Source organism: Mastigoproctus giganteus, chromosome 10 (genome assembly GCF_048544385.1).
Source record: "Mastigoproctus giganteus isolate SK-2022 chromosome 10, ASM4854438v1, whole genome shotgun sequence".
NCBI classification, from domain to species: Eukaryota; Metazoa; Arthropoda; class Arachnida; order Uropygi; family Thelyphonidae; genus Mastigoproctus; species Mastigoproctus giganteus.
Genome location: NC_143584.1, coordinates 77,449,296 through 77,476,088, shown reverse-complemented (window position 1 = coordinate 77,476,088; position 26,793 = coordinate 77,449,296). Strand labels below are relative to the sequence as shown.

The following is a 26,793-nucleotide window of genomic DNA, read 5'->3' as shown; positions in this document are numbered from 1 at the left end:
TCTAGACACTGTAATTTGCAAAACTTAAGCCTTTCTTCGTAAGAGCAACCCTTTGTTCCATTCACTAATCTTGTTGCCCTTCTCTATACTCGTTCCAGAAGCTCTACATCCTTCTTGAAATGAGGTCTCCAGACCTCTATACAGTACTCAAAGTGTGGCCTGACCATTGCCTTATACAAGGGAATAATCACCTCCTTATCCCTGCTGGAAAAATTCCTGTATATCATTGACAAGACACCATGAGCTACTCTTGCAGCCCATCTGCACTGCTCAGAGAACTTCATATCTGCCTGCACAATTACCTCCAGGTCCTTTTCATTCTCTACCACTGTCAGTGTAGTACCACAGAATTGATACTTTGCTCTGGGGTTGAAGTTTCCCCTATATAGTACTTTACATTTGTCAATGTTAAACCTCATTTGCCACCTCTCAGCCCATCTGCTCAACCTTTCCAGATCCTGTTGCAGCAGCAGCATAGCATCAGTAGTGTCCTTAACAACCCTGCCAACCTTTGTATCGTCTGCAAACTTGGATATTAAGCTTGATATACCATCATCAGTAATATTTATCAATACGGAAAACAATAATGGACCCAACACTGAACCCTGAGGGACTCCACTAATAACATTAGTCCACGATGAGCAGTGTCCACTGATTACCACTCTCTGTCTTCTCCCCTTCAACCATCCCTTTATCCATAGCAGCAGTTTGCCTCCAATGCCACACTGCTCCAATTTGTGCAGCAGTCTTCCATGTGCAACAGTATCAAAAGCCTTTCTAAGATCCAAGTATATAATATCAAAGTTTCCCTGCATCCAGTTCTTTTGTGACTGCATCATGGTATCCAATCAAATTGGATGTTGACGTTATTATTGATTACTTTGAATAAAAATAAAACTGTTTTTGAGTTCTTTTTATTGCACCAGTCTGGATATTTTATTGCTACACCATGAATAAGATTTGTAATCCTGAGTTATTGATGAAATTTGCATTGCATATTGGTGGAACGCCATACTTATCTATTTAATAATAATTTATCTACTTCTGGCTAATTCCGAGTATGGATATGTACTATTTGTATTTTCTGTCATCTGAAGTGTCATCCAAATATATTGAATTTTATGCATTTAGAAGAATATAAAAGTTAAAAACTAATGTAGCAATTATAAAAATACCAAATATATTAATATATATATTTAAAAAAACCAATATATAGTTAAAAAGCATGGTTTCTTATAAATACTTTTGTTTCGCTTTGTTTTGTTTAATGTGTATTTTTTTTTATATATGCATAGGATCCCCGTGTTTTAGATGCTATTCTCCCTTATATGTTAAGTCAGTATGGAAATCCTCATTCGAGAACTCATGCTTATGGTTGGGAAAGTGAAGCAGCAGTCGAAAAAGCTAGAAAAGTAAGTATAATAATTTTATTTTTATCTTACATGATTTAGTGTTTAGTGATAGTAGTGGCAATTGATGTATGAAAGAAAGTTTATACAGAGGGATAGATAATATGGGAAGTGTTTTTAAGCAAGCTATAAAACACACCACATATTACCTGTCTCTCCCTTCTATAGATTCTTGATTAGACTGGGGTTCGAGCCCATGACCACCAAATACAGAGGATGCGGAAAGGTCAGGGAATGACCACCGCACATCCCTGGAGCAATATGACCTTAGTTGCTAATGCTCCTAAAAACCAAACAACATAACGTAACCTTCTAAAGATTTGTATTGTTTTTTCCCCTCAATTAAATTTATTCAAACTGCTAACTTCCACAACACCAGATAGAAGTTTATTCCAACAATCAAATGCCCGCTGACTGAAGGCCAATTTCTGCACATCTATCTTGCAACCATTCCAGTTTGAATTTATGTCCCCTCTTGTGTAGTCTGATTAAGAGGAAGGATGTCATCAGCATTAATATTGCCAAATCCATTCAGAGCATAACACCTCATTCAGATCTCCTTGCAGGTAACTAGCCTTCAGATGTTATAATTTGCAGAAATAAAGCTTTTCTTGTTAAGAGCACCCTCTTATTCTTTTCACCAATCTCAATATCCTTCTTTGCAACCATTCCAGCAGATCCACATCTTTCCTAAAATGAGGTCTCTAGGCCTGTATACAGTACTCAAGATGTGGCCTAACCATTGCCTTATACAATAGAATAATCACCTCCTTATCCCTGATAGCAAAATGGCTGACTAAACTTCATGAGCTGTCCTGGCAGCTTGTCTGCACTTCTCAGAGAACTTCATATCTGATTACAAAATTACCTCTAGTGTCTTCATTTTGCACTATCCTGAGTAACCTTCCACATGGTTATTATTCTGGGATTACTGTTACCCATAGGCAGTACTTTGCATTTTTTTTTAATGTTAAACAACTGTTGCCAACTTTTCAGCTCATCTGCCTAATTTTTCCAGATCTTTTTGCAGTAGCATACCCTGATTACTGTCATTAACCATCATGCCAACCTTCATATCATGTACAGACTTAGATATCAAGCTTGATTTTCCTTCATCAGCATCATTTTAATACATTTAGAAAACAATGGACCTCCAGCATTGAATCCTGGGGGACTTCACTAATAATATTTGAAGAGCATTGCCCATTTATGGCCACTCTGTCTTTTCCCATTCAACGATTCCTTCAACTATAGCATTAACTTGTCCCAAATTCCACACTGCTCCAATTTGTACAGCAGTCTTTTACGTGGAACAGAGTCAGAAGCTTTTCTGAAATCTAAGTATATAATGTCAGAATTATTTTTTGCAATCAGTTCCTTTCTTATTGCACCATAGTATACAGTGACATATACTTTGGTCCTTGAGGCTGTTACACACATTCTCACGGGTACAACAAGCTGGGCTTGCTACTTGGGAGTCTAAAGCTTATAGAACTCATATTCAGGTGACACTGAGCCTAGTGGACTGAAGTTCGGCAAACACTGGTTGTTCTGTGACTACCAGATCCTCTGATCCTCTGTTACTAATAGCCCCACCACCTTCATGGTGGTGGGGCTATTAGTAACCCATGTAGAAGTCCTGAAATATGGCATCTAGTGTACTGGAGATGACCACCCAGGTAAGAACCAATGTAAGCAAGGGTCAAGTGTGGTGTCCACAGAGAGGAATACCCCTCCCCTCTGTGTTACCAGGCAATACTAGGTGGTAGCAACTCACATCAACCAGTACAATACCACCACTTTGCTTATTGAAGGCTTGAAGTGATGAAACCCATGTTTAGTCACCAGGCAAAGAGCTCCAGCAATGCCCCATCTCTTTATCATGCAGTTTGATATCTTTTGAGATTATGATGGGCATCATGGTGAGATCCAGTCTTCTTTACATTTCAAGAGTACGGTTCTAAAGCAGTGTTTGCAGGCCAGTTGCTAGATGGTTCACTGGACTGAACCTATTGGTAACTCTCTAGGAGCCATCCAGATCATGTAGTGTGTAATCTTGCTACCTCTACTCTGCCAGATAGTGACTAGTGAGAGTTCAAGTAGTGTCTGTTGGCATTGTTGAGGCCATGTGATGTCAGGGAACTGGGTATATTTGTGCCATGTTTCTTTACTTTATACATGTCCTCCCCACCTTTGCTTACTATTGAATACATCACGAATAGTGAAACTAATATGCAAAAAGATCTAAACCTCCCAAACACTTCCTCATTCACTTCACTAATATAAGTGATCTCAGTTCCTATCTCAATGATGTCAATTTCCACTTACAGTCTGCCAAGCCACACTTACTTTTCTAACAGAATTACAATTATTGGTTGATACAGCTACTTGAATCAGTTGTCTTAATTATTTGTTGTATGATTCCTTTTGCTTCAAAGGAATCATACAACAAATCCTTCAGAGGACATATGCACAAGTACTTATGGTACTTGTGCATATGTCCTCACTGATATTCTGTCAAATTCATCTGTTGTCTCTGTCATTCTCTCAACTCCACTAATCACTTGGAAATCTTTGACAACCTTTCTTTGAACCTTTACTTTCTCCAGTTGAACTTTCCTAACGATGAGGTAATTTTTCTTGGTGATTTTAATGTTCACAACTCCAACTGGCTTCCATATTCTGTTCACATCAACCCAGTTGGTTGAGATGCTAAGGCTTTTGCAATTACTAATGACCTCAGACAGATTTTTCATTTACTTACCAGAAATATATGCACTCTTTTGGGATGCTTAATGTCTTCTCTGAAGTGGGACCTTCAAACCTGAACACAATATTCCAAATGTGGCTTTTCCCCTAACTTGAATAAAAGAAATCCTGCTTAACCCTCTCTATGGGCACATTACAAATTTATTATTTACATAAGCATTATACAAATATAAGCTACCCATCACAATGTATTTGTCCCATGTTTTCTTTTTCCATTCTATCAGCTAGCTGTTGTTATGTTTGTTTGTTATTTTGGATTTTAGGAGCATTAGCAACTAAGGCCATATTGCTCCGGGATATGCGGTGGTCATTCCCTTGACCTTTCCGCATCCTCTGTATTTGGTGGTGACGGGCTCGAACCCCGGTCTAATCAAGAAGCATGTGCTACGCACTGCTGCTCCTTCCCACCTGGCTATGGAGGCACCTTATCAGCTAGCTAAATCTGTTTTCTTCCATCTTGGCAACCTCCTTAAAAATGTATTTGATTGTGAATGCACTGCATAGTTAAACTGTACTATTAGTAATAGTGATATAGTGCAAGGAAGCCACAAGTTTTTATTGCACTATCCAGAAAAAAAAAAAAAAAAAAAAAAAAAAAGAAACAAGTAGATAAGAAAATACAAATTATTTGCTTCCCTCCTCACATAAGTAACTATTCAGTTGACCATAGAATTCATTCAAACTGTCAGCCTCAACTACCCATAAAGGCAACCTGAAAACTTCCTGCAATCTAGTCTAAACCTCTTCCCCTGTAATTTGAATTTAACCCCCCCCCCCCCAGTTCTGGAGTTCTCTATACAGTGAAAATTTTGCCTTCATTCATTTTACTAATTCCACTCAGGACCTTGTAAACCTCAATCAAGTCATCTCCGTGGTGCCTGCTTACCAAGCTCTGCAGCCCACATATACAGTTTTCTTCATATGGTCACCCTTTTGTGATTTCACCATTTCAATTGTCATCTTTGTCCCTTTCAAGAAGATCGTCTGTTTTCAGATGAGGTCTCCATACCTGAACACAGTATTCCAACTGTGATCCTACAGTTGCCTTATACAGTGGGGGTATGACCTCAATATGTGTACAGGATAATGTTTGACAAATCATCAATGGGACACCATGGGCTTTCCTGGCTGACTGCTTACACTGCCCAGAAAATTTCATATGTGCCTGTATTATAACTCCCAGATCCTTTTCTTCCTCTACTGTTTTTAATTCAACCCCACCTAGTATAATTTATTTTGGGGTTACTGTTCAGACCATTTTTGCAGCCTGTTCAAGTCAATCTGTATAAGCACTGCTTGGTAATGATCATTAATAACTACCAATCTTTACATCATCTGCAAATTTTGACTTCATGCCTTCTTTCCCTTCTTTGATGTCATTTATGAAAATTAGAATTTTTCCAGTAATCCCAACATGTTCCAGCTTATATAGTAATCTATCATGAGGGACTGAGTCAGATGCATTGATAAAATCCAAATAAACTATATTGAAATTGTTCCCTACATCCAGCTCATGAGTAACTGTGTCAAAATAGCTTACTAAGTTTAACATGATTTTCCCTTAATGAAACCATGTTGTGTGTTATTCAGAATGCCATATCTATATAAATGTCCCTAGGGTGCATTCTTAATCATTACTTCCAAGATTTTCCCTACCACTGAAGTCAGACTAAACCTGTCTGCAATTACCAACTTCAGTTGTAGAACCACCTTTATGTATTGGTGATACCATGGCACTTCTCCAATCCAAAGGAATCTCTCCCAAGTGTATAGATGCCCTCATAATTTACTTCAATGGTCCAATACACTCCCTGGCATCTTCCCTCAATAGTAATGGTATATATGCCATCGACTCTAGAAGCCATACTTGTCGTTATGCTCAAAAGATTTTCTAATTAATAACCATCTGTAATTTTGAAATCAATAATTTCATATGACTCAGTTTGCACAGTTCTTAGCATTAAGGGTCTTTCTTCTGTAAAGACAGATGCAAAGTACCTGTTCAATTCATCCATAACATCAGATTGGACCCAGTGCACAAGGGTCCAATCTGAGTTGCTTATTTCTTCCTTGTACATGAACATGAAATATACATGAAACTTCCATATACATGAAAAATTCCTTATCCCCATTCTTTGCTGCCTTATCCAGTGCTTTCTCATATGCAATCTTGGCATTTCTAACCTTATCTGTCATACTATTACAAATCAACTCTACCTGTTGTAAACTTCAGTACTTTTCTCCTCTCTGCAACTGTACCATGCTATGGTTTTCTGCTCTATTTGACCAGCTAGCTTTCATATATGCTTTCATATTCATCAATATCAGCGTTCTCCTCTGGCAATTATTTTTTTAATGGTATGTATGCATGCATTTATAGCTTGTGTGATATATAAAGGTATTCCATAATTCAAGTGTATTCGCTTTTGCTCAGTAATCTTCACAATTAATAATGTCATATAACACCTTAAACTGTCCAAGTTTAAGGTGCTATATGGCATTAAAACCCGTGTCTTTGCCTCTAACTACTGCAACATTTTTCTTCATCTGTAAACTGAGGACTGTGTGATCAATGGTTCTTATATTTTAAGCCCTGTGATATTATCTAATTTGTTAGTGATGATGAAGTCAAGAATATTAGCATTAGTAGTGGGATATGATGTAAGAAAGCAAGCTTATATAGCTTTAGCCAAAAAAAAAAAAAAAAAAAAAAAACCCCTCTCCATTCCACCTATCCATTTGCTCAAAAAGTTTGTCCAGTTCTTCCTTGAATTTCACAGTGACAGATGGAAGTTTGTTCCAGCAATCAACCACTTACTGACTTAAGGAAAATTTCTGCACATATGTTTTACAACTGTCTTTCCTCAGATTGAATTTATTTCCACTCAAGTACATAATCTCAGCAAGAGGAACAATCCCATCATCATTGAGTTTGCTCAAACCATTCAAAGCTTTATACACCTCAATCAGATTACCTCCTAGGTGCCTAGTCTCCAGATGCTGCAATTTGCAGAACTTAGCCTTTCTTGGTAAGGGTTCATCTTCTCTGTGCTTGTTCCAGCAGCACTAGATCCTTCCTAAAATAAAGCTTCCAGATCTGTATGCAGTATTCAAGTTGTGGCCTGACCATTGCTTTATACAAAGGGATAATCACCTCCTTATCCCAGCTAGCAAAGTTCCTGTATATCATTGACATGACCCCCATGGTTGCTCTGGCAGCCTGTCTACACTGCTCTGAAAACTTCATATCTGACTACACAGTTACCCCCAGTTGTTTTTCATTCTCCGCTACCCTGAGTGTAGTGGAGAATGCGCAAAGTAACATACCACACAGTCGGTATGTTACTTTGTGGTTACTGCTACCCACATTCAGTACTTTGCATTTGTCAGTGTTAAAGTTCAGTTGCCATGTCTCAGCCAGTATGTCCAAATTTTCTAGATCCTGCTGCAGCAGCAGCAGCTTATTGTCATTAACAACCTTTGTCTCATCTACAGACTTGGACATTATGCCTGATATATCTTCATCAATATCATTGATAAATATAGAAAACAATGATTATCCTAACACTGAACCTCTTGATGAAGAGGTTCAGTGTTGGGATAACCACATCGTAGTATTAATGGAGACTCCATTAATAACATTAGTCCATTGAATACTCCATTAATAACATTAGTCCATTGAATACTCCATTAATAACATTAGTCCATTGAATCCTACTCTCTGTCTTCTTGCACTTAACCATCCCTTTATTCATAGCAGCAATTTGCCCTTAATGCCATACTGCTACAATTTGTACAGCAGTATTTTAGCATTAGCATTAGTAGAGGCATACAATGCAAGAAAGCAAACTTATGCAGCATCAGCCAAAAAAAAAAAAAAAAAAAAAAACTCCCATTTCATCCCTCCATTCGTTCCAAATTGCCTGTCCAGCTCAGCCTTAAATTTATTTAGGTTATTAGCTTCCACAACAAAAGATGGAGGCCTGTTCCACCAATCAACTACCCGCTGGCTAAAGGCAAGTTTTAGCACATCTGTTCTGCAACTATCTTTCCTCAGTTTGAAACTGTGCCCCCTCAGGTTCTTAGTCTGAGCAAGACGAAGAATCCCATCAGCATTCAGCTTGCTCAACCCATTCAAGGGCTTATACACCTCAATCAGATCACCTCGTAGGTGCCTACTCTCCAGGCGCTGCAATTTGCAGAACTTAAGCCTTTCTTGGTAAGAGCACCCCTTTGTTCCCCTCACGAATCAAATTGCTCTTCTTTGTACTCATTCTAGCAATTCTACATCCCTCCTAAAATGAGGCCTCCAGACCTGTACACAGTACACTAGGTGTGGCCTGACCATTGCCTTGTATAACAGGATTATCACCTCCCTGTCCCTGCTAGCAAAATCTCTATATATCATTGACAAGACTCCATGACCTGCCACGGCAGCCTGTCTGCATTGATCAGCAAACTTCATATTTGGCTGCACAATTACCCCCCCCCAGGTCTTATTCACTTTCCACTTCCCTGAGTGTAGTAAAACTCAGTTGGTATGTTTCTCTTCAGTTATTGCTACTCATATGCAGTACTTTGCATTTGTAAATGTTAAACTCCAGTTGCCACTTCTCAGGACATTTTCCCAATTTATCTAGATCTAGTTGGAGTAGCATACTGTCATTATTGTCGTTAACAACCCTGCCAACCTTTGTAACATCTGCAAACTTGGACATTAAACCTGTTACACCTTCATTAATATTGTTAATAAATATGCAAAACAGCAATGGGCCCAACATCGAACCTTGGGGAACTCCACTAATAACATTTGTCCATGAAGAGGATTTTAGGGGATTTTAATTTCCCAGATATTGACTGGAATTTGGGGGCTGGTCACTCACACAGTAGCAAGGCTTTTGTGGATTTATTGGATGATTGTTTTCTACATCAGCATGTTCGGGAGGCAACTAGAGGGAGTAATACTCTTGATTTGATTATCAGTAGTGATTCTTCATGCATTAAGAATCTGCAGATAAATGAACCACTTGGTGGCAGTGATCACAGTGTGCTGAAGTGGGAGTTACTCAAAGAGGTAACTACCATTAGGGGTAAAGGGAAGGGGTATTGCTTTCGTAAAGGCGACTACAATGGACTGAGACAGTATTTAAATTCTATACAGTGGGATCAACTGATGATATTGCCAACAGCAAATTCAAAATGGGAAGCATTCAAAGAACTTATCGTGGAAGCTACTAGGCTTTACATACCAACTAAGAAATATTGTTCAAGGTTTAGTCCTAAATGGTTGTCAGATGAACTAATGAGGCATATGGCAGAGAAGAAAAATGCATGGGATACATACAAATTAACACGTGACACGGACGCCTATGATAGATACAAGTTGATCTGTAACCAAGTTACAAAGGAGGTTAGGCAGGCGAAGGCAGATTATGAGAGATCCTTGGCAAGGGATGCGAAGAAAAACAGCAAAGAGTTCTTTACTTATGTAAACTCTAGAAGGAAGGGGATGAATCAGATTGGTCCACTTGAGATCGATGGGTCAACGGTTGATGACCCTGCTCGGGTAGCTAACAAACTAAATGAATATTTTGCATCGACATTCACACATGAGGAGTTATTCAGCGAGGGGAATGCCAGAGGTGTATTCAACTCTAGCAGTAAGCTAGAGAATCTTGTAATAACTGAGAGCAAAGTGGAGGAGAAATTGTTGAAGATAAACACAAGAAAGGCACCTGGGGTGGATGGGATCTATCCAGTTATATTAAAGGAGGCAGCAAAGGAGGTAAGCAAACCCTTAGCCATAATTATGAGAGCTTCCTTGGACTCAGGGGAGGTACCCATTGACTGGAGATGTGCAAATGTGACCCCAATTCACAAAGGGGTATCAAAGGCTGACACAAGTAATTATAGACCTGTGAGTTTAACTTCTGTTCCCGGAAAATTAATGGAGGCACTGGTGAAAGAAGCACTGCAGGATCATCTAGACAAGACTTCAGTTATAGCTAGGACACAGCATGGTTTTGTTAAGGGGAAGTCTTGCCTGACCAATTTGATTGGATACTATGATGCAGTCACAAAAGAACTGGATGCAGGGAATAACTTTGATATTATATACTTGGATCTTAGAAAGGCTTTTGATACTGTTGCACATGGAAGACTGCTGCACAAATTGGAGCAGTGTGGCATTGGAGGCAAGTTGCTGCTATGGATAAAGGGGTGGTTGAGGGGGAGAAGACAGAGAGTGGTAATCAATGGACACTGCTCATCGTGGACTAATGTTATTAGTGGAGTCCCTCAGGGTTCAGTATTGGGGCCTTTATTGTTTTCTGTATTTATAAATGATATTGATGATGGTATATCAGGCTTAATGTCCAAGTTTGCAGACGATACGAAGGTTGGCAGGGTTGTCAAGGACACTACTGACACTATGCTGCTGCAACAGGATTTGGAAAGGTTGAGCAGATGGGCTTCGAGGTGGCAAATGAAGTTTAACATTGACAAATGTAAAGTACTACATATGGGAAACAGCAACCCCAGAGCAACGTATCAACTCTGTGGTACTACACTGACAGTGGTAGAGAATGAAAGGGACCTGGGGGTGGTGGTGCAGGAAGATATGAAGTTCTCTGAGCAGTGCAGACGAGCTGCAAGAGTAGCTCATGGTGTATTGTCAATGATGTATAGGAATTTTTCTAGCAGGGATAAGGAGGTGATTATTCCCTTGTATAAGGCAATGGTCAGGCCACACCTAGAGTACTGTATACAGGCCTGGAGGCCTCATTTCAGGAAGGATGTAGAGCTGCTGGAACGAGTACAGAGAAGGGCAACTAGATTGGTGAATGGGACAAAGGGGTTCTCTTACGAAGAAAGGCTTAAGTTTTGCAAATTACAGTGTCTGGAAACTAGGCACCAGCGGGGTGATCTGATAGAGGTGTACAAAGCCTTGAATGGTTTGAGCATGCTCAATGCTGATGGGATTCTTCCTCTAGCTCAGAAAAATCACCTGAGAGGGCATAAATTCAAATTGAGGAAAGACAGATGTAGGATAGATGTGCGGAAATTTGCCTTTAGCCAGCGGGTGGTTGGTGGGTGGAACAGACTTCCATCCCTTGTCGTGGAAGTTGATAGCCTAAATAAGTTTAAGGCTCAGCTGGACAGGTATTTCGAACGAACAGAGGGGTGAAGTGGAAGTGGTTATTTTTATTTATTTATGTTACTTTTTTTTTTTTTTTTTTTATTTTTGGCTGATGCTGCATAAGCTTGCTTTCTTGCATCAAATGCCTCTACTAATGCTAATGCTAAAGAGCAGTGTCCATTGATTACCACTCTCTGTTGTTTCCCACTCAACCATCCCTTTATCCATTGTAGCCGCTTACCCTTGATGCCATACCTCTCCACTTTGTACAGCAGTCTTCCATGTGCAACAGTATCAAAAGCTTCCCTGAAATCTAAGTATATGATATCAAAATTATTTTTGGTATTCAGTTCCTTTGTGACCACAGCATAGTAACCAATCAAATTGGTCAGACAAGACCCCCCCCCCTTTGACAAACCCATGCTGTGTCTTGACTATTGCTACAGTCTTGTCTAGATGATCCTGCAATGCTTCTTTAACCAGTGATTCCATTATTTTCCCTGTAACACAAGTTAAACTAACAGGTCTGTAGTTACTTGTGTCACCTTTTGAACCTCCTTTGTGAATTGGTGATACATTTGCACACCTCTAATCCATGGGGACCTCCCCTGATTCAAGGAAGCTCTCATAATTATGGTTAAGGGTTTGCTTACTTCCTTTGCTGCCTCCTTTAATATAACTGGATAGATTCCATCCACCCTAGGTGTCTTTTTTTTTTGTTTAACTTCATTGATTTCTCCTCCACTTTGCTCTCAGTTATTCAAAATCACTTATCTCCTTATTAGAGTTTGATAAACTTCTGGCACTCCCCTCATTGAATAACTCCTAAAGTATGAATGTAGATGCAAAATACTCATTCAGTTTATCAGCTACCTGAGCATGATCATCAATAAACTCATCTGTGTTAAGTGGTCCAATCTGATCCATCCCTTTCCGTCTAGAGTTTACATAAGTAAAGAACTCCTTGCTGTTTTTCTTTGCATCCTTTGCCAAAGATTTCTCATAATCTGTCTTTGCCTGCTTAACCTCCTTTGTGACTTGATTACAGACTAGTTTATACCTGCTGTAGGCTTCTGTGTTGCCTGATACTTTATATGCATCCCATACATTCTTCTTCTCTGCCACTAGCCTCATTAATTCATCTGATTCATCTATTTAGGCCTAAACCGTGAACAGTATTTCTTAGTTGGAATAAAAAGTCCAGTAGCCTCCAAAATTAAGACCCTCATTTATGTGCAACATTATCAAAAGCTTTCCTGAAATCCTAGTATATGATATCAAAATTATTTTTTGCGTCCAGTTCCTTTGTGACCACATTGTAGTATTCAATCAAATTGGTGAGGCAAGATTTCCCCTTAACAACTCATGCTGTCTCTGAACTATAACTGCTATCTTGTCTAGATGATTCTGAATTGATTCTTTAACCAGTGACTCCATTATTTTTCCTATAAACAGAAGTTAAACTGATAGGTCTGTAATTACTCATGTCACCCTTTGATCCCCCTTTCTCAATTGGAGATACAGTTTCACCTCTCCATTCTGTAGGGACCTCCCCTTATTCTAAGGATGCTATCATAATTTTGGCTAAGGGTTTGCTTACTTCCTCTGCTACCTCCCTTAATATAAGTGGATGGATCCCATCAACCCCAGGTGCCTTTCTTATGTTTAACTTCAACAATTTCTCCTCCAGTTTCCTCTCAGTTATTACGAAATCATTAGTTCCCTGTTAGAGTTTGATAAACTTCTGGCCTCCACTTCCTACAGAATTCCTCATGTATAAATGTAGATTGAAAATACTCATTGTTTGCAGCTATCTGAGCAGGAACATCAACAGCCGACTTTCGATATGAAGTGGACCAATCTGATTCATCCCCTTCCTTCTAGAGTTTACATAATTAAAGAACTTCTTTGCTGTTTTTCTTTTGCATTCTTTGCCAAAGATTTCTTGTAATCTGTCTTTGCTTTCTTTGCATTCTTTGCCAAAGATTTCTCATAATCTGTCTTTGCTTGCATTACTTCCTTTATGACTTGATTACAAATTAGCTTATATGTATCATGGGCTTTTGTTAGCTGATAATTTATATGCATCCCACGCATTTTTCTTCTCTGCCACGAGTCTCATTAGTTCATCTGACGTACATTTAGGCCTAAACCTCAATATGTATTTTTCAGTTGGTATGAAAAGCCTAGTAGCTTCCAAGATTAATTTTTAAATGCTTCCCATTTGGAATTTACTGTTGGTCACATCAGTTGGTCCCGCTGTATAGAATTTAAAAAAAGAACGAGACCACCATAGTCACCTTCATGAAAGAAAAAAACCTTTACCCCTGATGATAGTTACATCTTTAAGTAAATACCACATCAGAACACTGTGATCACTGCCATTCAGTGGTTTCTTTATCTGCTGATTCTTAACGCATGAATATTTAATGCTGATAATCAGATCAAGAGGAATACTCCTGGTTGCCTCTCGAACGTGCTGCTGTAGAAAACAGTCATTCAATAAATCCACAGAAATCATTCTAGTGTGCAAGTGACCTAGCCGCAAGTTCAGTCAGTATCTATAAAATTAACCCCCCCCCCCATTATAAGACATTCTGCTTTACTTGCCCACTCTATTTCTCTGTACAGTTCATTGTACTCATCAGATTCATTATGGCTATAAGACGCTTTCCCAGTGCTTACGTCACCCAAACTGACTCACTGACTCAACATTACACTACCCCCCCCCCAACGGGATGCAGTGCCTGAGATTTTGTTTCCTATCTTACAGCATAACTCCCACCCACCCCAGATACGGCAAAAGTCTCATCACAGGTGCACTTAAGCGGTGAATGGGGAAAAAACCCAGGTCCACAAAACCAGCACATTTGACATTTGTCCTTTCTGTAGACATTGTATTCCAGAAATTGAAATTCTGCATTCCTTATTGCTGTGTGACACCACATCTCCGATATCACAACAATATATACTTTTGAAGTTTTGACCAGCACTTCAAATTCATGAAATTTATTTACTATACTTCTAGCATTGGTGTATATGCAAGTATACATGCACCTGTTCTTACTCTTAGTTACCTAACACAGCCCATGCATTTACTTGTTCCATGATGACTCCCAGCAGTTCTTGAAATCCCTAGCACCCTGCTTTCCAGACTGCTGCTCATTTCAGTAGAAGCAAATGCAACAATCACTTTCACCCCTGCCTGCCGCTGTTGTGAATCTATTAGTCTGTGAACAAGCTAGCAGTTTCCTGACCCACCTAATATGCCTCGATATATCAGCAAATATTCTTGCACCCTTTCTATTTAAGTATATCCTATCCATGTAGAAGCAATCTCTTCTGTTAACAAGCACAGACCACGCTGAAAAAAATTATACCTGATGAGCATTGCACATTCCCTTCCAGGGCCGAATTGATATGACAAGGCTGTTATCATGTACCCCCCCCCCTCCTATCGTGTCCGGGCAGAATTGCAGACACTTTCAGATTTATCCCTAACTTGAGAGACTTTTTTCAATATTCACCTGTACTTGTGAAGAAGTCTGCAGATTCTCCTACTCTTAATGATTTTAGTGTCAATGAGTACAACAATATCACCTTTGTGTCCTTAAAAGATGATGTATGCACAATATCATCAACTTTTGCCCCTGGCAGATGTACTCTGGTCCTATTCCACCTATCCTTTTTGTACAATATATTTCCCATTTTCCTGACAATAGAGTCACCAACAATAACTAGCTCCTGTGACCAGTGCATTCTGCCTTGAGGATTGCCTCTGTTTTGCCTGATGACCAAGTGCATACTGTGGCATTAACATGGGCAGCTGAGAGCTTGATGGGCACCCAATTTAAATCCTTCATGGGCATCCACCCTGTTTTCAAGCTCTCATAAAGGCCCACAATGATGCTGAGTTGGCGCATAGCATCCTTACACTTTACATTGTACAACAATATCACCTTTGTGTCCTTAAAAGATGATGTATGCACAATATCATCAACTTTTGCCCCTGGCAGATGTACTCTGGTCCTATTCCACCTATCCTTTTTGTACAATATATTTCCCATTTTCCTGACAATAGAGTCACCAACAATAACTAGCTCCTGTGACCAGTGCATTCTGCCTTGAGGATTGCCTCTGTTTTGCCTGATGACCAAGTGCATACTGTGGCATTAACATGGGCAGCTGAGAGCTTGATGGGCACCCAATTTAAATCCTTCATGGGCATCCACCCTGTTTTCAAGCTCTCATAAAGGCCCACAATGACGCTGAGTTGGCGCATAGCATCCTTACACTTTACATCAAGCACACACAAAGAGATCCCCATAAACAGAATGGGACAATATCATGGGACAACCGAGAATGGGACAATATCATGCCCCATTCCTGAAAGCTCCACAAACATCAGAAACCAGTACATTTCATAAGGCTGTGATTCAGAGGACATCCAGCCCTTTCAGTTCTGTCCTGAGCCATGGCACTCCCACTACCTTGAGCCTTTTGCTTTGCTGCTCTGAGGTATGATCGCAGTTTAAATTCAATATAATTAAAAATACTATGCTAATCTTATATCCTAATGCAGTAATAACACTGTGCACCGTTTATGCTATGAAGTTTTCTTCAAAGAATATACATATATATATATTTCAATATCGAGCTTAGGGTATACGTATTTTATATCTTCTACCAAGTTTATGTTATACAAATTACATATCTTCTATCATTTAAATTTTATGTATTATCCTATTATGTGACATTTGTAAATTCACAGTAGTTATAATAGATAATAAATTTAACTATTTATTGCCATCCTAGATTATTTGAACTCTCGAGCGACATATTTGCGATAGTATATATATCTACCCCCAAATCAAAGATAAAAAAAGCACTACGGATATTAATGTTGCACATTACGGACTACGTGACAAAAATCACTATAAATTATAGCACTATAAATTATCGTTTGTAAGCCTCTTACAGTGCAACAAAGCTATATAGAAACTTCCCGTATCTGCTATATCAGTAATAAAATAATGGCTGCAAAATTCGAACGTTCTTATCAATACAACACAATGCCAGCAGAAGTCAACTTGGTTTTTTTAAGCGATTACAAGGACCAAGTAAAGAACAAATATACCAAATTAATCAGGAAATCACAAACAAATACTGCACTACTAAATTTAGATCAAAAGTTAGAGAAAAATAATAAATAAAGTTCCACTTAGTAGCCCCTAAAAAAACACATAGTACTCTCATGAGCAGAGCATCGTTCTCACCCGTAGTATATTCACCCCTAGCATATTCTCACCTCTAGTATTATTGATTACATGATTACAAATAATAATCATATAGTTTATTTAGAAAATTTTTCCCCTAGGTAAGTTTCCCTCTCATTTATTTCAATCAATCTGGGACTGATTGAAGTCACCCTTAATAAGACATTTGTGCTTTCCTGCCCATTCCATTTGTCATGTAAAGACTCTTGTGATATTGTTCACAAGCTTCTAGTTTGTAGATTACTCCCATTCTTATTATACCTTTGCTTCCAACTAACTCGCACCACAAAGATTCTATGCTGGCAGATGTAACTCAGACTCAGCAAAAGCTCTCTTCATGCTCTGGCTGCTTTTGATAAGAATCATGAAACCACCACTAGCCCTTCTATCTTCCCTATCATTCCTAAATACATTAATACATACTTTATGGAACTCATCATCCCAAATTTCTGGGTGGCACCACATTTTTGTTATTTCTGTTATTTCAGCTTTAGTTGTCCTAACCAGGAGTTCAAATTCTGCATTTTATTGACAACACTTCTGACTTTACAATAGATGCAGTTAATACTAAGTATTCTTCTATAGTTTAATACCCTGACACAGTCCTTTTAAGTTATTTAGGCTTGTTTCCCTGTCTTTTTCATCCCACTCATTTGAAACGTTGTTACTCTCAGGGTGGCTTGCCAACATCATCATTTGTGGCAACAAGCAAGAATTCTTGAGGTGAGTGCAACCATTACTTTTACCCATATCATCAGATATGGATAAAAGTAGTGGAGATGTAAATTATCCTTCTCCCCCACCCTAACTAGCAGTTTCCACAAATCCTTAAGGTATCCTCAATTGATGATACTGTCAAAAAAACCTGCACCACCTTTGTTTAAATGAATACCATCTTCAAAACAGATTCCTTTTACCTACATGTTTCTTTCCCTGATCCCTCTTGATCCTCACCCTCATTGACAATAGCAAGGCCCCCTGTATTTCCTCTGTTCAGATGTTCCATTCCTGCAAAATAAATTTCTTCTACCAAATAGGGTGGACCACACTTAAGAATTCCATTAAAAATCAACAAGAATTCCATTAAAAAAATCTATTCTATGTGCCTATCAGGATTGCAGACAATTATATTTTGTCCAAGCATTTTTTTCATGGTTGTATACTTTTTCAACTAGGTCTTAAGTTCATTTGCATTTAATATTGAATATTATTAGTGTCCATATGTTTAACCAAAATCACATTAGTCCCCTTGAGAGCTGGCAGATGACTATTTACATCATCAGTTGCAGTACCAGCAGATATGCATATTAATTTCTTGCTTGCATGGGCCAAGTTAAAAGAACTTAATTACTAAATGAGAGAGTACACACAGTAACACAATAAAACTGACACAAGGTACAGATATTCAAGCGATAACATATATTAAATTTAGCATAATAAAGAACATAACATAGAAGCTTTCGGCTACTGTATGTAGGCTTTGTCAACTAATTGTGCACTGGAAAGCAGTTGTTTTTATGTGTGGCTGACCTTCAAGTACGTAAATACCTGATGTCACGGAGGAGGGGAGGGTGGTTTACGGGTATGTGTGAATGGTGACGAGAGAGGTCAGGAGAGGGTAGAGGGAGAAGAAGGAAGAAAGACGGTTGAGTTAGGTGACTGTCGTCGTAGGTAGCTACCGAGCTCATGGACTATGAGAGGTTCAAAGATGGGATGTATGTGAGTGCCGCTGTCCCTGTTGATTGTACTTCCTGTGACACTGATGTGTGCTGATTCCAGCCAACAGCGGATCTTGAAATTGTAAGAGAAGCCTATGATTTCAACGTCATTGGGTGTGATATTATGTCCCACCTGACAACAGTGAACAGCTAGCACTGAATGGGCAAGTCAACTCTAGTGATGGTCCCTCAGGAGGTCTTCCAAACGATGGATGGCGTCCCCAATGTAGCTTGCGTCACAGTCCTAGAAAGATATGCGGTAAATGACCCCGCTCCGATTCAGAGGCAGAATCGGTGTTTGCAGAGGAGTATGTAGATTAGAGTTTCCTTCCATGTGGTTGAAAGGTGGAGATGTAGCTGCAAAGGATTCTAGTTATGCTGTGCACTAGAGAAAGGTAAAATGGGATGTGGGTGTGATGCCTGAGAAACAGGAAGTGTCAGGTTGATGGGCATCGGATGATGTGTCCTGTGCTGTGATAGCGTGGTGTCCATAGTTCCCAGTAGTTGAGGGTCTGTTCAGGGTAGTTGCATTTGCTGAGGTTGGACTTGACCCTATGTATTTCTTCACATGTGCCGGTAGCATTGGAGCAATGTGTCCAAACCCTGTTCATTAGTGAATGGGGGTAATGCCGTGACGTTGTGTGATGGAGTGACAGGAACGGTAGTTGGTGTATTGTCCGGCACAATGTGGCTTTACGATAGACTGACATTGCGACCTGTGAATCCTCTCTAATCACACGTCTAAAAACCAAAGGACGGAGCCTCAGGGAGTATGGTGAGGATGGCATTCCTATATCTATGCCAGAGGGGTAGGGGAGATTAGAAAGGGAATCAGTTTCGAACTCCTCTGTGACCAGATTTGCCAAGTGAGGAATGATGGGAGAACCCATGGCAAGGCCTCGGGTTTATATATAGTGCTCTTGAACATGAAGATGGAATGGTTGAGGCATACCTGTGTTGCCTCACAGATATCTGCTATGGAAAGTTTTGTTCTATCACATAAGGTATGGTCGCTTTCAGTTGACGCCGAACACAGTCTATTGCACAAGAGATGGAGATCCATGTGTTTAAGGAGGTGACATCATAGGATATAAGGTCTTGGTCATTGATGCTGTGGTTCTTTAAGCATTGTATGAATTCCTGGCTGGATTGGATTGTGATATCTGTCTGGCCTGCCAGTAGTTTGATGAGATTGGAAATGAAACTGCCAGTTCGTGGGTGGGGGGTGCCCGTGCTCAAAATGATGGGGCATAGGAAGATGTCCAGTTTATGGATTTTTAGTAGCCTGTAGAAGTGGCCGTAGTTGCAGCCGATGGTATGGCGGTTCCAGTATTGCTCTTTGCTAATTTTGGCTTGGTTGAGCCATTTCCTCAGAAGAGTTCACCTTGAAACAGAAAAGGCCTATATTCTCAGAGTTCATAATGTCAATAAGTTCAGCTTTTTCTGAGAAATACAGAATACAGGTTTATTAAATTCCTTTGATAGGAAGACAGATAAAAATAAGTTATAATAAACAGTTAAAATAAACATACATCAATAGCTATCAATGTATGTTTATTTTAACTGTTTATTATAACTTAATTTTATTTGTCTTCCTATCAAAGGAATTTAATAAACCTGTGTTCTTTATTTCTCAGAAAAAGCTGAACTTATTGACAGAGTTCACCTTGTTTTCAAGAACTTTCAGGGATGGTGGGTGTCCGCTTTGTATGTTGTGTGACCGAGGGAAAGCTCTGGAATGCCTCGGCAATCACACAACATACAAAGTGGGCTGCCCATCATCCCTAAACATTCTCAAAAACAAGGTGGACACCCTTTTGAAGAATGCGATCATACCTGATGTGATAGGAGAAAACTTTCCATATCGGATATCTGTGAGGCAACACAGCTGTGCCTCAACCATTCCAACTTCATGTCCGAGAGCACTGTATATAAAAAAATCTGAGGCCATGCCATGGGTTCTCCCATCAGTCCTCATTTGGCAAACCTGGTCATGGAGGAGTTTGAAACTGATTCCCTTTCTAATCCCCCCCCACCATACTCCACCTGAGGCTCTGAGATGACATTTCTAGCTATCTCAACGCAAATCACTTTTTTAAACTTCACTATTGAAACCGAGAAGGACCAAGCCCTTCCGTTTTTAGGTGTATGGTTAAAGAGAGAGGATTCACAAGTCACAACATCAGTCTATCAGAAACCCACATTGTGCCAGGCAATGCACCAACTACCGTTCACTAATGAACGGTAGTTGGTGTATTGCCTACCGTTCACTAATGAACAGGGTTTGGACACATTGCTCCAACGCTACCAGCACACACGAAGAAATACAGTCAAGTCTGACCTCAGCAAATGCGACTACCCTGAACAGACCCTCAACTACTGGGAACTATGGACATCATGCCATCACAGCACCGGACACATCATCCAATGCCCATCAACCTGAATTGGCGTCACCTGCATCCCATTTTACCCTTCTCCAGCGCACATCATAACTAGAATCCTTCGCAACTACATCTACACCTGGAAGCAAACTTTAATCTACATACCCCTCTGCAAACACCGATTCTGCCTCTGAAGCAGAGCGGGATCATTTACCATATACCTTACCGGGACTGCGATGCAAGCTGCATTGGAGAGGCTATCCGTCATTTGGAAGACCTCCTGAGGGACCATCACACCACCATCACTAGAGCTGACTTTGCCTATTCAGTGCTAGCTGTTCACTGTTGTCAGGTGGGACATGATATCACACCTAATGAAACTGAAATCATAGGCTTCTCTTGCAATTACAAGATCCGTCATTGGCTGGAATCAGCACACATCAGTGTCACAGGAAGTACAATCAACAGGGACCACGGCACTCGCATACATCCCATCTTTGAGCCTCTCATAGTCCATGAGCTTGGCGGCTGCCTACGATACCAGTCAACCATCTCCCTTTCTTCTTCCCCCTCCATCTCCTGATCTCTCTCTTCCTTCTCTCACCACCGTTCGCACATACCTGTAAATCACCCCCCCCCCCCCCTCTTCCATGACCTCGCGTACTTATGTACTTTTGAAGGTCAGCCACACACAGAAAAACATCTGCTTTTCAATGCTCAATTAGTTGACAAAGGCTACAGTTTCTGAAAGCTTCTGTGGTATGTTCTTTATTTATGCTAAATTTAATATATGTTATCTCTTGAATATCTGTACCTTCTGTCAGCTTTTGTGTTACTGTGTGTACTCTCTCACTTAGTAATTAAGTTCTTTTCACTTGGTCGGTGCAAGCAAGAAATTACTATACATTCAACTTCCTACCTCGCAGGGTTCTTCAGTCACCAGCGCACATATATTCTGGTTCTATTCCACCTGTTTTATTTGCAAACTGTTTCCTGTTTCCCTCACATTTGAATCTCCTAATAATAAAATACCTCTTGCTGAACCACATCTGCATTTGACATTTCATGTCTGGAGCCTAAATTGGGAATGTTGATTACGAAATTTTATTTTTACTAAAGGTTTAAAAAACAAACTAACATGTGTCAGTTAGGGTTACTTTGTAACCGTGTAACTCATTACTGTATGCTTAATGTTAATTGAGAGAATTTAATTTATATAAATTTTAAACTTATGAAAATTACCCACTAATAGAACTTGCAGTTAATATAGTAATTCTCTTATGATATAAGCAATTCTCTACAATGTCATATTTTATCTGAAGTTGTTAATGATTTTTGCAGGACTGCCAGTAGGATATTGCTGATTTTATAAATGACTGTTACCCTGGCCATTGTGAATTTCCATTTCAACCAGTGAAGTTGGAATAACAGTTGTTGTTGTTGTGACAGGAAAAAAAAATCTTAAATCCTCTGAATTTTCTTGGAATGTGCCTTCAGTTGACAAATAATGAAAGCATTTTGCATATAATACTGAGCACAAAGTGGTTTGGTGCCTCTGTAGCCAGGTGGGTAGGAGCAGCAGTGCATAGCACACGCTTCTTGATTAGACCGGGATTCGAGCCTGTGACCACCAAATACGGATGATGCGGAAAGGTCAGGGAATGACCACCGTATATCCCCGGAGCAATATGGCCTTAGTTGCTAATGCTCCTAAAAAAAACCCAAATAACAAATAATAATGATAACAAAGTGGTTTAACCAAAAACAATTTCTCACAAGAAAATTTAGCTTAATAGTCGGACCAGATATCATGTTTGACAAGCATACTGAAAATGATTTGAATTCTCTTTTTTTGATAAAACCCTGCCATTTTATTGGAGTATAACATTACTGCAAAGTGCCCACTGCTACATGCTGCTGAGCAACTAATCTCATCCCCAATGATACAGCATTTTTTTTTATTTTCAGAAGAAGGCTTCAAAAGGGACACAGTTCTTGTTTCTCTGTACAGTTTTCAGCTAACATCACATGTTGAGTTATTGGTTGATTAAAAATGTATGAAGGATGGCCGAACTCCTCATTCCTCTAGAAGAGTTCTAACTACTTTCCATTTTTTTACATTGCATTCATACTATTTTGTGTGCTGATGATGTCCCGACACCATTGTTTCTTTTATTTTGTTAGTGCATTTAATATACATATGTTCAGTATGAAATATATAAAATAATCAAGAGAACCCCTTTTTTATATAGCAAGTAGCAGCACTGATAGGAGCAGATTCAAAGGAGATCATTTTTACAAGTGGAGCTACAGAATCAAATAATATGGCTATCAAAGGAGTAGCACATTTTTTTGCTGAGAAAAAAAGACATGTTATTACCACACAAACTGTAAGTAGCTTAAATAGGTTGAAGTTAATAATTATTTTACAGACGAACAAGTTAGTAAAAAAGCATTATTTAGTTTGTAGTATATCACAGAAGTAGAAATAGCATAATTTCTGTTACAATCTCATATTTTGAAAGCCTTCACAACGTGTTGTTTATTGTTACTACCTTGAATAAGCAATGCTTTCCCAGTGGAGAAGACTAATGTTACTTATTCTCAGCAGGTACTAACACCCAGATGGCACCGTTTCGAAGCTTGTTGGCCTCTCATCAGTTAGGCACCCTGATGATGAGAGGCCAGCAAGCTTCGAAATGGTGCCATCTGCCGAGAATATGTAACAGTGGCCTTCTCTACTGGAGGAAGCATTGCTTATTCAAGGTAGTGCAATAACAGGCAACTCATTGTGAAGGTGTTCACAATATGAGATGTAACAAAAATTTCACCTACTTCAATGATTTACTACAAACTAAAGTGATTCTTTGCATTAACTTGTTCATTTATTAAATTTCCTTAGCCTGAGGCTTTCAGCCCTAAATCATTTTTAGTAATTATTGATATTAACATTTGATAGTATCACTGGCCAACATGATTTTTACTTGTAGTAATATATCAGCTGTTTGCAGTCGATTTTTATTGCATAGGTTTTTAAAATAATTCATAAAATTTTACATCGCATCATGTTTTCTACATATACAGGTTTTTGTGTTTACCAATAATATGTATATTTTACTACAAATTAGGAAGGTAGATATGACACTGCTTTGTTGTATTACCCAAATAATAATGTTTCCATGTGTTAATAGATGGCCATAACATTGGGAAGAGTTAATATGATCAACTTTGTCTGCCTCCCACCTCTATTTAGGTAGTGGAAAGATAGTTGTAGTGTGAGTATGTGTACAGTTTATCTACATATTTATTGCTTTTGTTTGTTTCTTCTGTGTTTTTCTTAGCTTTGTATTGTTAAAATGCTTAAGCAAAGGCTGAGTCAAGTGTCTGAATCGCCCTGACAGTTTCTGATACATGTATGGAAGGCCTACTCAGAGGAATAAAATCCACAGTTTACTGAATGCACATATTGTTTATAATTTACTTAAAAGATTAGTGATCAGGACAAAACTTGGAATCCACATGTACTGTATGCTGTATTACATGCACTGCGAATCTGAGAATGTGACTAATTGGGAAAGTTAAAATTATGATTTTCTGTTCCTATGGTGTGACAAGAATTGTCTAAACACATTGACAGTTGCTATTTTTATATGACAAAATATCAGGTTTGTCCAGACAAAGCAAGCACAGTATCAAATAGTCTTGATACTCAGCTTGCATTGTAAACAACCATACTGCTTGCTGTTTCCAGCTGAGTTGCACAATTTAAGACCAAACCAGGTTGCATCACATAGCAATTACACAATTGACTGATGCGCATGGTGTGACCTTTGCAGTTGGTCAAGTTTATGCCTGTTCAATTTCACCAGCTTACAATAGACATGACACACAAGGAACAATGTGCTGCTCTCACATTTTGTTTTCATCTCAAGGAAACATCAGCTGAAGCGTATGAAATGTTGAAAGGCACTTATAGCAAATCTGTGCTTCCATAGCACAGCCAGGTATGGAATATACTTGCATGTACACCAATGCTAGGAGTTTGGTAAATAAATTTGATGAATTTGAGGTATTGCTCAAAGCATTAAAGGCAGATATTGTTGGGATATCAGAGACGTAGTGTCACACATATATAAGGAATGTAGAACTGGAATTTGGGGAGTACAATGTGTACAGAAAGGATAGGAAGGGAGGAGGGGTAATGCTATTAGTTAAGAAACACATAAAATCCAAGGAAGTGAAGCCAGCCCACATCGCGGGACAGTGAAGTGTCGAGTCAGTTTGGTGTGACATAAGCATTGGGAGATCAAAATTTGAGAGTAGGAGTGTGCTATAGGCCTAATGACTTTGATGAGTATAATAAGAAACTGTACATGGAAATAGAGTGGGCCAGTAAATCAGAGAGTCTTATAATGGGGGATTTAAATTTCCCAGATATTGACTGGAATTTGGTTGTTACTCACACACTAGCAAGGCTAGTGTGGATTTATTGGATGATTGTTTTCTACATCAGCATGTTCGTGAGGCAACTAGATGGAGTGATACTGTTGATCTGATTATCAGTAGTGATTCTTCATGCATTAAGAATCTGCAGATAAAGGAACCACTAGGTGGCAGTGATCACAGTGTGCTGAAGTGGGATTTACTCAAAGAGGTAACTACCATCAGGGGTAAAGGGAAGAGTTTTTGCTTTTGTAGAGGTGCCTACGATGGTCTGAGACAATGTTTAAATTCTATACAGTGGGACCAACTGATGATGTGACCAACAGCGAATTCAAAATGGGAAGCATTCAAAGAACTTATCTTGGAAGCTACAAGGCTTTACATACCAACTAAGAAATATTGTTCAAGGTTTAGGCCTAAATGGATGTCAGATGAACTAATGAGACATATGGCAGAGAAGAAAAATGCATGAGATACATATAAATTAATGGGTGACATGGAAGCCTGTGATAGATGTAAGCTGGTCTGTAACCAAGTCACAAAGGAGATTAGGCAGGCAAAGGCAGATTATGAAAAATCCTTGGCAAAAGATGCAAAGAAAAATGGAAAAGAGTTCTTTACCTATGTAAACTCTAGAAGGAAAGGGATGAATCAGATTGGTCCACTGGATATTGATGGTTCAACAGTTGAGGATCATGCTCAGGTGGCTAACATACTAAACGAGTATTTTGCATCTACATTCATACATGAGTAGTTATTCAGGAAGGGGGAATGCCAGAGGTGAAGTAAACTCTGGCAGTGAGCTAGATGATTTTGTAATAAATGAGAGGAAAGTGGAGGAGAAATTGTTGAGGATAAACATAAAAAAGGCACCCGGGGTGGATGGGATCTATCCAGTTATATTAAAGGAGGCAGCAAAGGAAGTAAGCAAACCCTTAGCCATAATTATGAGAGCTTCTTTGGACCCTGGGGAGGTACCCATAGACTGGAGATGTCCAATGTGACCCCAATTCACAAAGGAAGATCAAAGGTTGACACAAGTAATTATAGACCTGTGTGTTTAACTTCTGTTCCAGGAAGATTAATGGAGGCACTGGTTAAAGAAACACTGCAGGATCATCTAGACAAGACTTCAGTTATAGCTCGGACATGGCATGGTTTTGTTAAGGAAAAGCCTTGCCTGACAATTTGATTGGATACTATGATGCAGTCACAAAAGAACTGGATGCAGGGAATAACTTTGATATTATATATTGGATCCTAGAAAGGCTTTTGATACTGTTGCACATGGAGGACTGCTGCACAAATTGGAGCAGTGTGGCATTGGAGGCAAATTTTTGATGCTGCATAAGCTTGCTTTCTTGCATCATATGCCTCTACTAATGCTAATGATTGTTTACAGTATTTTTAAACAACATCGATTATGGCACTTTGAGCTTATTCAAGGTTTGCAGATGTTATAAATGTTGGCAGGTAGTTAATGGTGGTTAATGATAGGAATCAAGACATACTACTGCAGCAAGACTGTGATAAATTAGATAAATGAGCTGAGAAGTGGTAGTTGATTTAACATTGTTAAATGTAAGGCACTGCATGTGAGTAGGTTACACCTTGAATACTGCATACAGGCCTGAGAGCCCCAATTTAAGGAAGATGTGG

The 26,793-nt window shown here is 39.2% G+C and overlaps 1 protein-coding gene across 1 annotated transcript in view; it reads left to right on the top strand.

The window, feature by feature from the left end:
• LOC150079102 (cysteine desulfurase-like) overlaps positions 1–26,793 on the top strand; it is a 225,576-nt gene that overhangs the window by 79,425 nt on the left and 119,358 nt on the right. Inside the window, exons 4-5 of the mRNA XM_090383894.1 lie at positions 1,296–1,412; positions 22,944–23,081. Coding sequence (XP_090240020.1) covers positions 1,296–1,412; positions 22,944–23,081 — 255 coding nt within the window. The remainder of the gene's footprint in view (positions 1–1,295; positions 1,413–22,943; positions 23,082–26,793) is intronic.